We start from the raw sequence: 12,330 nt of genomic DNA, 5'->3' as shown, positions 1-12,330 counted from the left end.
TCAGAAAAAAGTAAAATCTTGGCTGGGTGTGGTGGCTGATGCCTATAATCCCAGCACTTTGGGAGGCCGAAGTGGGCAGATCACGAGGTCAGGAGTTCAAGACCAGCCTGGCCAACATGGTGAAACCCCGTCTCTACTGAAAATACAACAATTAGCCAGGTGTGGTGGCACATGCCTGATTTTAGTGTTTCATGTGGTAGTTGTTTTGGGATTGAAAGACACCCATAAACATATACACACATATATATGTAAAGACACACTTATACATATATACCCTAAATTTATTAAAAACTGTAATCAAGGGTAAATGTTGGCTGGGTGTGGTAGCTCACGCCTGTAATCCCAGCACTTTGGGAGGTTGAGGGTGGATCACCTGAGGTCAGGAATTCGAGACCAGCCTGGCCAATATGTGAAACCCTGTCTCTACCAAACATACAAAACAAAACAAAACAAACAAAAAAAATTAGCGCACGGCTGTAGTCCCAGCTACTCGGAGGCTGAAGCAGAATTGCTTGAACCTGGGAGGCGGAGGTTGCAGTGAGCCTTGATCGTGCCACTGCCCTCCAGCCTGGGGGACAGAGTGAGACTCCGTCTCAAAAAAACAAAAACAAAAACAAAAAAAACCCCCAAAAATATGGGGAGGGTAAATGCTGTATTTTACCTAAGGACTTCCCAGCACATATAGAGATGATGAGGTTTCTCTTTGTCATTATCAATATGGCGAATTATATTGATATGTTTCTTAATATTCAACTTTCCTTGAATTCCTAATGTGAATGTCATTTGCATATAACCAATATATTAGGTTTTTAATGAGTTTCTGGATTTCATTAATCTATTAATATTGAGGATTTCTGCATTTGTAGACTCTTGTTTTCATTTTTTGTGCTATCTTGTCTGATTTTGGTATTAAGTGTTAGACTGACTTCATAGAAACAATTTAGAAGAATTCTATCTTTGTACTCTGGAGCTCTTTAAAAAGCATCAGAAAACCATGACCATGTGGTGTTATTTAAAGGAATTATTAAAAAAAAAAAAAATGCATTGGGAAAAAAACACGAGAGACTCATATCACATACAAAGAGATTATTTTTGTAATATATAAAGATATTCAGCATATCAAGAAAAAAGCCAATACATTTAGAAGACAGAAGGGCAAACAGCACACATAGACAACTGACAGAAAAAAAGTACAAGTAACACATATGTGTGAAAAAAAATGCTCAAATGCATTTAATGACATAATGGACAAATGTGTATTAAAGCTACTATCAGTTCACATTGGCAAGAATAAAATAATTTATATTTCACTATGTTTGAAAGGTATGGAAAAAGAAACAATCTGGCACAGGGCTGGTGGAAATATAAAAAGCTGTATCTTCCATGGAGCATGATTTGGAAAAATCTAATAATATAAAAATGCACATGCCTTTTAAACTAGCAATTTTACTTCTATAACTTTATCTTAAGATTTTTTCCCCTATGTATATGGCATGAAATATGAAAATAGCTAACAACTATCGAGTAGTCCCTACGTATGGTCACTGTTCAAGCACTTTATAAATATTAGGTAATATAAGTCTCATAATAACTCTCCAAGGCAGGCATAATACTTTGCCATTTTTTTTGAGCTGAAGAAACTGAGGTATGAGGAGATAAAGTTACTTTTCTAAAATGAAGCATTCCACAATAGTAGATGTGAAAATAAAACACAAGTGGTCTAGTTCTAAATTTCCATGTTCTTCAGAACTACAAAATACTACCTCTCAACATGTGCAAAGATATTCACTGCTGCATTGTATGCATAGCTATATACTATAAACGTCCACTAAGGGTAGACTGCATAAATAAAGTCTAAATGGTATAATAGATGCAGCATTTAAAATGAATATCAGGCTGGGCGTGGTGGCTCACGCCTGTAATCCCAGCACTTCGGGAGGCCAAGGCAGGCGAATCATCTGAGGTCAAGAGTTCCAGACCAGCCTGGCCAACATGGTGAAACCCCATTTCTAGTAAAAATAACAAAAATTAGCCGGGCATGGTGGCGCATGCCTGTAATCTCAGCTACTCAGGAGGCTGAGGCAGGAGAACTGCTTGAACATCGGAAGCAGAGGTTGCAGTGAGCCGAGATTATACCACTGCACTCCATTCAGCCTGTGCAACGGAGAGAGACTCTGTCTGAAAAAAATACTATAAAATAAAATAAAATGAATATCAAAGCTCTTTGAGTAACTGATATGGAAAGATCTACAATACATACTAGATGAAGAAAGCGAACTGCAGAATAATACACAAATTGTGCTATATATGTTGAAATAAAATGAAATAATATTATACACATATAATCATACATGCTTGCTCACCCAAAGGGTATCTTCAGAAGGATACAAAAGAAAGTGCCAACAATGGTTACATGCGAAGGGAAATGGTTGGCTGAGAGACAAGAGTGGAAGAAACACTTACTTTTTACTTTTGTATAATGTACATGTAAATCTAGCCAATAAAAATAAACAATTTCAAAAATAAAAAGTAGAAAGTAAAAAATAAAACCAAAGGAAGACTTTGCCATTATCTATTACTTTTATTTATTTTACATATAGTTCATCCACCTATATATATAATAATCCACCAATTATTTCATAGCTACCACAAATTTGTAAAACTCTGGAATAAAGAATGATTAATAAAGTAATGTTCACAGTAAGTATGTAAGGAAAAAGTTTATGGAAAATAGTTTGTCTTACCTGATGTGTGCATTACAGTATCTTTTTGCATAGTCGGTCCATCTTCCAAATTTTTGTGGAAAGAGAGCTTCAATCTGCATGAAAAGCTATAACAATACAAGTGTTCATAATATGTTGTAATATTTTCAAGTAAATTATTATTACGATGATAAAACCATTTAACAAAATAGTAGGAAGTATAAAAGAAAATCCAACTCTTTCTTTCTCAAGTCCCCTCCCTTCTATTCATCAGGGGTAATCGTTATCTGTTGTATAAATACACATTTTTCTATGTTGATATAAGCATACATTTATGCTTTTATTCACATAAAGAGGATCATATCATATATATTGTTATACAACTAGAATTTTGTCCCATAAAACATGTCTCAGACACTTTTAAAGTACACATGTCTATTTTTATTTAGTTTTAACGCCTTATATAAACAATATAATAGTAATGCACCATTTAAAAACTGAATAGCATTCTCAGCAAACTATCGCCAAGAACAGAAAACCAAACACTGCATTTTCTCACTCATAGGTGGGAATTGAACAATGAGATCATTTGGACACAGGAAGGGGAACATCACACACTGGTGCCTGTTGTGGTGTGGGGGGAGGGAGGGAAGGATAGCATTAGGAGATATACCTAATGTAAATGACGAGTTAATGGGTGCAGCACACCAACATGGCACATGTATATATATGTAACAAACCTGCACCTTGTGCACATGTACCCTAGCACATAAAGTATAATAAAAAAACAAACAAACAAACAAAAAAAACGGAATAGCAACCCATTATGATGTAGATGTACTGTAAAATATTTAAACAGACTCCTGATATTGGACATATAGGCTATTTCCAGCATTTTATTTATTTATTAATTTTTTTTTTTGAGACAGAGTCTTGCTCTGTTGCTCAGGCTGGAGTGCAGCGGCGCAATCGCGGCTCACTGCAAGCTCCACCTCCAGGGTTCATGCCATTCTCTCACCTCAGTCTCCCGAGTAGCTGGGACTACAGGTGACCACTACCATGCCCGGCTAATTTTGTTTTTGCATTTTTAGTAGAGACAGGGTTTCACCTTATTAGCCAGGATGGTCTCAATCTCCTGACCTCGTGATCCACCCGCCTCAGCCTCCCAAAGTGCTGGGATTACAGGTATGAGCCACCACACCCGGCCTATTTCTAGCTTTTATGAAGTTACTAATACTAACAACTTCATATAACTGTTTGTGTGTGTGTGTGTGTGTATATGAATATATAGGTGTAGTATATATATATCTATTAATCATCTATCCATTCATCCATCCATTCATTCATCCATCCATCTGCATTTCTATTAGAGGTGATGTAGGATTATACTTAGAAATGGAATAGCTGATTCTAAGGTATATACTGTTTTAAAGTTTGATAATGTTACCATGTTGCCCAGTAGGATTATCCCAATTTACACTCCCATCAATAGTATCATGAAACATTTTCATTTTTACAACTCTGATATGCTGCACAGAGTACTGTCTCATTATTTTAATATATTTTTAAAACCAACAGCTTTATTGTGATATGTAATTCATATACTATTCAAACTTTTAAAGAACATAATTCAGTGGCTTTCAATAGATGCACATAGTTGTGCACCAATCATGACTAATTCTATCATATTTTTATAACCCCCCCAAAAAACCTCCATACCCATTAGTAGTCACTGCCTATTTCTCCTCTCTTCCAATTCTGCCACCTACTAATCCACTTTTGGTCTCTATGACTTGGCCTATTCTGGGCATTTCATATAAATAGAATCATACAATATGCAGCCTTTTGTATCTGGCTTATTTCACCCAGCATAGTGCTTTCAAAGTTAATTCATGTTATAGCATATATAGTATTTCATTCCTCTTTAGGTCCAAATAATTCCATTGTATGGCTATATCACATTTGTTTATACATTCATCAATTGATGAGTATTTTACTTGTTCCCACTTTTTGAATATCATGAATAATGCTACTATGTAACTATACACATGAGTATATAATTTCTGGTGAGAATTTGTTTTCAGTTCTCTCGAGTATATACCTAAGAATAAAATTGCTGCGTGATACAGTAACGTTTTAAGTAACTCCTAAATTTTTCTAAAGTCACTTCAGTGCTTTATGTCCGTTTAATATGACAACATATTCAGAAATAACCAATGGGCCAAAGAAGAATCACAAAGGAAATTAGAAAACACTTTGAGATAAGGGAAATTGAGAACACAACATACCAAAACATGAGTTGCAGCAAAAATAGTGCTAAGAGGGAAATTAATTGTTGCATATGCCTATGTTAAACAAGAAGAACTCAAATCAATAACCTAATTTTTCACCTTAACACACTGGAAAAGTAAGGGCAAACAACACACAGCAAATGGAAGGAAGGTCACAAGAAAGATTAGAGTGGAAATAGACTGGGCGCGGTGGCTTAAACCTGTAATCCCAGCCCCCTGGGAGGCTAAGATGGGCAGATCACTTGAGGCCAGGAGTTTGAAACCAGACTGGCCAACATGGTAAAATCCAGTCTCTACTAAAAATACAAAAATGTGCCAGGCGTGGTGGCACGTGCCTGTAATCCCAGCTACTCGGGAGGCTGAGGTGGAAGAATTGCTTGAACCCGGGAGGTGGAGGTTGCTGTGAGCTGAGATCATGCCACCGCACTCCAGCCTGGGCAACAGAGTGAGACTCTGGCAAGAAAGGGGAGGGGAGGGGAGGGGAGGGGAGAGAAGGGAAGGGGAGGGGAGGGAGGAGGGGAGGGGATGAGGGGAGGGGAGGGGAGGGGAGGGGAACAGAGGGGAGGAGAGAGGAGGAGAGGAGAGGAGAGGAGAGGAAAGGAAAGGAAAGGAAAGGAAAGGAAAGGAAAGGAAAGGAAAGGAAAGGAAAGGAAAAGAAGGAAGGACAGACAGACAAAATGAGAGAACTCATACTTCCTAATTTCAAAACTCCTAACTTAGAATTTCAAATTTTATATTATTTTTCTTAAAAAAAAATCCCAAACACAAATTGTACAATCATCAGGACCCACAAAATTAGTATTTACCCTTGGTTTGAATAGTGGCTACCATAGGTGAAGAGTGAAAAGTAATGACATGTGATCAGAGTAGGATGTAAGAGCCACTGTTATATTGTCAATGTTCTATTTCTTATGCTCGATAATAAGTAGATGAGTATTTATTTTGTTATCATCATTTGAAATGTATGTTTTTTTTTTTTTTGAGACAGAGTCTCACTCTGTCGCTCAGGCTGGAGTGCAATGGTCAGATCTCAGCTCACCGCAACCTCGACCTCCTGGGTTCAAGTGATTCTCCTGCCTCAGCCTCCCGGGTAGCTGGAACTACAGGCACAGGCCACCATGCCCAGCTAATTTTGTATTTTTAGTAAAGATGAGGTTTCACCAATGCTGGCCAGGCTGGTCTTGAACTTCTGGCTTTAAGTGATCCACTCGCCTCAGCTTCCCAAAGTGCTGGGATTACAGGCATGAGTTACTGAGTCCAGCCTACTCACTGGACTCAGTAGGACTGAGTATCTTGAAGGATACATTTCATGATTTCTTTTTAAAGGATATAATCACCCCTATTATTCAATGACATAATTTGGGGACATATGTCAATTACTTGGAGCTACAGCACCGTCAGTGGGTATCCAAGAGAAAAAACTATAAAAGGTAAAATTAAACATTTTATCATCACTATCTATGTACTTTTATATGTATCTCACAAGATTTCCAGGATAGAATTGAAAGTAGAGCTTAGGTAATACTGTTAGACAGGCATTGATAATAGCTGTCACCCAGGCTTGGCTCAAAAATTAACATAATATTGGCTACCATATGTTGAGTGCTGACTGTGTGACAAGGCACAGAGTGAGGTACTTTCAAAGCAGTATTACCTTTACTTTTCCCAGCAACCCTACAAGACAGCCCATGTTTTTCCACGATTCAGTGTTCATTAGTAAACAGAACTTCCTTAAGGAACACTAAAAGTTACAGACATTTCTTCCATCATGTCTTCTTTCTAACTCTTTAACCACTCCATGTACTACCCATCTCTTAGAGTAGCAAAAGCTAAATGGGATATCAAACGCATGCCTTATCCTTTCATTCTAGGCAGATACCTTATCTGGTCTGCACATAAGCTTTAGTTTCTCTTTACTTTCCCAAATGTGAATCTTAAAGTGAAAGAACAGAAAGAAGTCCTGCAATGCAATGTAAAAGAAATAAGGTAGATTCAATCCCAATCCTAAGAAGCTTATAATGTAAAATAGATAGGATAAATGAAGATTAAGACCACAGAAGAACCCCAGGAACACACGGTGAAGAATATTATAAAGTTGTACTATGTATGGAAGCCTTATCATAAAGGTAAAAGCTATTTTTTATACACACCTACAAGCCTGGCTAAGGTTTAAATGTAAATAGATTAAAATAGCCATGATAAAACATATGTACTATCTAGAAATTCCCAGTGTACTCCTCTAGCATTTGAGGCATCTAATTTGAAATCAAAAATTGCAAAACAGGTGGTTGATTCAATATCCCTCCCAACTCCCTTCTCTTCTTTTAAGTTCAGAGTATAAGGATTGTAATACCTCTTCAGGCCTTCCTAAAGCTGGTGTTCCTGTAAGAAGAATGGCTCGTCTGGCTTTCTGTACGATTGGCAATAAAATCCTGCTGCGAGTTGCATTTCTGGATTTCATGTAGTGTGATTCATCCACTATAACTACTTTGAAGTTCTGGTTATTCAGTGCATCTATCAAAGTCTCTGCATCTGCGGTTAAGAGACCATAACCCAGAACTGTCACTTTACTGGTCGATATTCTCCTAGAAAAGAAAACCCATGTACTTAAAAAATGTCTCAGTAATGATGTTATCATAAACAATACAACTCTATTGCGAAAAAATACAGAGGAGAAGAAAGAAGAATAGAGGAAAAATAAAAGGAGATGGTACTATTACTGAAACTCTTAAGATTTCACAATCCTCAAATCTAATAAAACAGGATCCAAAATTTACAGTTTTGGATAACCAAAACCAAAGTTTTAGTCAAATGATCTTTGAAAGATTTTGACATCAAGCAAGTCACATTACGTTCTGACAATATTTGCTTCTGTGTACCTAGGATCATGCATAAAATGGATACTTAAATATTAGTTGACTTTTAATGAAACCTTCACAAAAATAGGATAGCAGTTTTTCAATCCAGATGCTACTGGTATTTTGAGCAGGACTAAGTGAAGCTCTGCGGTGCACTGAACAGCCCCTCCTGCTCAAAATACCAGTAGCAGAACAGACATACAGGGCTGTTGAGTGCATTGCAGAGCTTCACTTCCTGGTCCTACCCATTAAAGGACAGTGGACAAGTCACTGTGACAACAAAAAAGTTCCTGGACCTGAGGTGATAAAGTGTGAAGTGTGGTTAGAAGAGGCGGGTACCACCTCACATCAAGAACCATTGAACTAAAATGATCCCTGATCTTTAGATTTCTATAATTCACACATCTGTAATATTCTTTATCTTGCTGTCAATACATTATTCATTTACATATTTATGTCTGTTACCATATCATGAGATTGGTAAGGGCAGGGAATGTGTCTTACTCGTCTTTTAGTAGTATTCATACACAGTGCTATGATCCCAAATAAAGTTTGTAGAATGAAATAGACAAATAAATTCATTAATACTAAGACATACCACTTTCGCATTTTCTGTATCACCAGAAAAAAATACAGGACAGAGCCAGTCTTCTGCAATTCTCTGTCCTCTAACAAAAAAGGTAGAGCTCCTAAGCAGCCAGAACCACTAGGGCAACTGCATTTTAAGCCCTGGATTAATCTACTTAATACAGAGACCTATAATTTTCTTGTTTTTTTTGAGATAGAGTCTCGCTCTGTTGCCCAGGCTGGAGTACAGTGGCGCTATCTCGGCTCACTGCAAGCTCCGCTTCCCGGGTTCATGCCATTCTCCTGCCTCAGCCTCCCGAGTAGCTGGGATTACAGGCGCCCGTCACCACACCTGGCTAATTTTTTGTATTTTTAGTAGAGGTGGGGTTTCATTGTGTTAGCCAGGATGGTCTAGATTTCTGACCTCGTGATCCACCCACCTTGGCTTCCCAAAGTGCTGGGATTACAGGCGTGAGCCACTGCGCCTGGCCGAGACCTATAATTTTCTCACTGTATTCAAACACCAGGAAGAGCCTGAAGAAGAAAAGTACTGGATTAATTACTATTATTACCTAACTTAGGTATACTGAGAGCAACATATAGGAGACAATGGCTTCAAAGGCCACTGCAGCAGTCTGTAGCTTCTGTCCTACCATGTCTTGACTAGTAAACAGTCCAGGCATAACTGATATAAGCCAGAAGGAAAGTATAGGTATTTGTGGTGGACATATTGGTATACACCTAAACCTGTTTCTTTAAGTACCTGGAAGACACTGGGTAGTTTTCTGCCCTTAACTAACATCCTCCAGGAAACTTCTACTCTGGAGTTGTAGATATATCTAACATATCTCAAATACAATTCAAATAAAAATATTATCCACCATTTAACTGCAAGAGTATATTTTGAAAATAACATAAAAACTAGCCCTATTAGCTATAAAAGATGACAGAAGAGTCATTTTAAGAAAATGTAAATATGAACATTTAAATAAGGTGTATCAGCCAGGTGCAGTGGCTCACACCTGTAATCCCAGCACTTTGGGAGGCCAAGGTGGGCAGATCACGTGAGGTCAGGAGTTTGAGACCAGCCTGACCAACATGGTGAAATCCCGTCTCTACTAAAAATTTAAAAAGTCAGCCACGCGCGGTTGGTGGTGCCTGTAATCCCAGCTACTCAGGAGGCTGAGGTAGGAGAATCCCTTGAACCCAGGAGGCGGAGGTTGTAGTGAGCCAACATGGTGCCATTGTATTCCAGCCTGGGCGACAGAGTGAGATGCCGCCTCCAAAAAAAAAAAAAAAAAATTAATTAATTAAATTAAATAAATAAGGTATAACTAACATGATGGTTTTGGAGGCCTTCAAAAATTCTACATTCTCTAAATTTGTAAGTCTTTGAAATTTCATGTGGTTTTATTGGAGAGGAGATTTATTTATCATGATTAGAATAAGAGAGCAGTTTTTTCATTTTAACCATGTAAATAGAGTTCAGATTTTCTTGGGCCCATAAAGATATATTCTACTGAATTAGCACTGCAAAGTTGAAAGTGAAAAGGCCCTCCATACATTTTGTGTTTCCTCCTTCCACATTCATAAGACAACTTTATTTTTACATATACCTTTTATGTTAACAGTCTTAGAGAATACAATACAGTATAATAATACCAAAATTTAAAAATCTAAGTATTAACAGATATTTATTTCAGTAGATGTACTGCTTTTAAGGTTCAGAAATAGATAACTTTGAACCTCCAGAGACATAATTTGTATGAATCACCTACATATTCCATGTAACAACTCATCAATATTCAAACTGGTTGTCTTATTCTAATGGCTAGAAAGCAAAATGAGGAAAAAAATACTAACACTATAACAGATTTTAGAGTGAGAGCCTCCAATAAACACAAAGCAAATATTTTCAAGATATAAAATATTAAAATTATAAATAAGGAAAATCAAACTTACTAATGAGTCATACACAAAACTTGCATATTAATTAACAAATTGGAAAGCAAAATCTACTAAAGTTGCTGACAATAAAAGATCACAAAGCTTCAAGTCAATCAGTGAAAAGTTGTGAGATTTATTTTTGAACCTTAAGATAGTTTCAAATATGTTTAAGGTATATATAAAGTATATATATATATATATATCTTTAAAAGCATACATATTTTACTTTTACTTTAAAAATGTACCATAAAGGAACTTAGAAATAAAATATACTGTTGGGTTTTAGATAAATAATTCATATTTTAAAATGTAAATAAAATTCTCCATACTACTTATTCCACTTACTTCTAAATTATGATCTATAGGTGATATTGCATTCTAAAACATGAATACACACCAGGTACACACAAGGAAGACTTTTTTTCTTAAAGATTAAAAAGTGGTTCTTACCTAACATCAGTTTTATTCTGAATAACACTGATTTCTTCTGGACTTAGCTCTGGGATCCATTTTTCAATTTCTTCTGTCCAAGGGTACCTCAGAGACGAAGGGACCACTATTAACAGAGGCCATTCCTCTTTATAGAAGTAAGCAATTCCAATTGCCTGGATTGTCTTTCCTAGACCCATCTAAATTAAAAAAATAAATAAATGCTAATTAATAATAAAGCCTAAAATATTTTAAAAGAAAACATTTATCAAAAGTTTTATTTAAGAGTATTATTAGCTGGATGTGATGGCTCATGGCTGTAATCCCAGCACTTTGGGAGGCTGACATAGGTGGATCGCTTGAGCCCAGGAGTTCAAGACCAGCCTGGCCAACATGGTGAAACCCTGTCTCTATTTTTAAAAAGTACAAAAAATTAGCTGGGCGTGGCAGCACACACCTGTAGTTCCAGCTACTCGGAGGCTGAGGCAGAAGGATTGCTTGAACCCAGGAGGTTGAGGCTACAGTGAGCCTAGACTGAACCACTACACTCCAGCCTGGGTGACAGAGCAAGACTGTCTTAAAAAAAATGTATTATCAAAATAATTTTCCAATGTAAAATTAGTTGGATTATACAGTTAATAAAAAGTTTGAGATTATAAGGACCTGTAAAATTAATTAAGCAAATCACATTATGTTCAAACTATTCATGATTGAACTTAAAGAGACAAAATTACTCCTAAGGTTAAATATTAGTTAAGTTGATTTTATATAATTAGTTTTATAAAATGTATGTAACCATTTATAGTCTCTCCTCTTACACAATAGTAAATGTCTTAACAGCACAAAACCATGTTATTTCAAAACTAGAGTAAGTACTGAATGATGCACATTTTACAAAACAAGCAGACACAGAGAAGTTAAATTATTTAAATCACAGCTGGATGATCCAAAAGTAGTATGAGATCCCAGGTCTCAGGTGTCTTCCCACTTGATTTGTATCCACACTGTCACACTGCCTGACTTCTAAGCTGTTCCAATTTAAAAAGTAGTCACTTAGTGAATATTTATAGTGTTTTTGTTCAAAATAGCCAGAAACTGGATATAACTCAAATATACTTCACCTGTGCATGAATAAGCAAATGATGTCATATTCATACAATGGAGTACTATTCAGTAATAAAAAAAGAATGAACTCATGCTCTACACAACATGAATAGATCTAAAATGCATTTTGGTAAGGGAAAGAAGCCAGATTCAAAATCTACATACTATATGATTCCATTTATATGTCTCATTCTGGAAAAGGTAAAAAAAAGGGAGCCATAGCAGATCAGTGGTTGCCAGGGGCTGGAGGTAGGGGAGGGGAATAGCATGAGGGAACTTTTGGGAATGGAGTCAGTCTATACCTTGATGTTAGCGGCTGTTACATAACCATATGCATTTTTTAGAACTCACAGAATTAGGCTTGGCCCTATTTTTTGTGTGTGGACAATACCACTAACTTTGTGCTATGGTTAGGGGTCTCTGGTTTTGTTT

The 12,330-nt window shown here is 36.7% G+C and overlaps 1 protein-coding gene across 1 annotated transcript in view; it reads right to left on the bottom strand.

Annotated features, from left to right (window-relative positions):
• ZRANB3 (zinc finger RANBP2-type containing 3) overlaps positions 1-12,330 on the bottom strand; it is a 324,081-nt gene that overhangs the window by 131,668 nt on the left and 180,083 nt on the right. Inside the window, exons 4-6 of the mRNA XM_033231677.1 lie at positions 10,816-10,994; positions 7,347-7,578; positions 2,745-2,830 (exon numbers count right to left, since the gene is read on the bottom strand). Coding sequence (XP_033087568.1) covers positions 2,745-2,830; positions 7,347-7,578; positions 10,816-10,994 — 497 coding nt within the window. The remainder of the gene's footprint in view (positions 1-2,744; positions 2,831-7,346; positions 7,579-10,815; positions 10,995-12,330) is intronic.

This window comes from Trachypithecus francoisi, unplaced genomic scaffold, assembly GCF_009764315.1.
Source record: "Trachypithecus francoisi isolate TF-2019V2 unplaced genomic scaffold, Tfra_2.0 Lachesis_group13, whole genome shotgun sequence".
Lineage (NCBI taxonomy): Eukaryota > Metazoa > Chordata > Mammalia > Primates > Cercopithecidae > Trachypithecus > Trachypithecus francoisi.
Note: the sequence above shows the minus strand (reverse complement) of the source record. Positions and strands in the feature narration are given on the sequence as shown.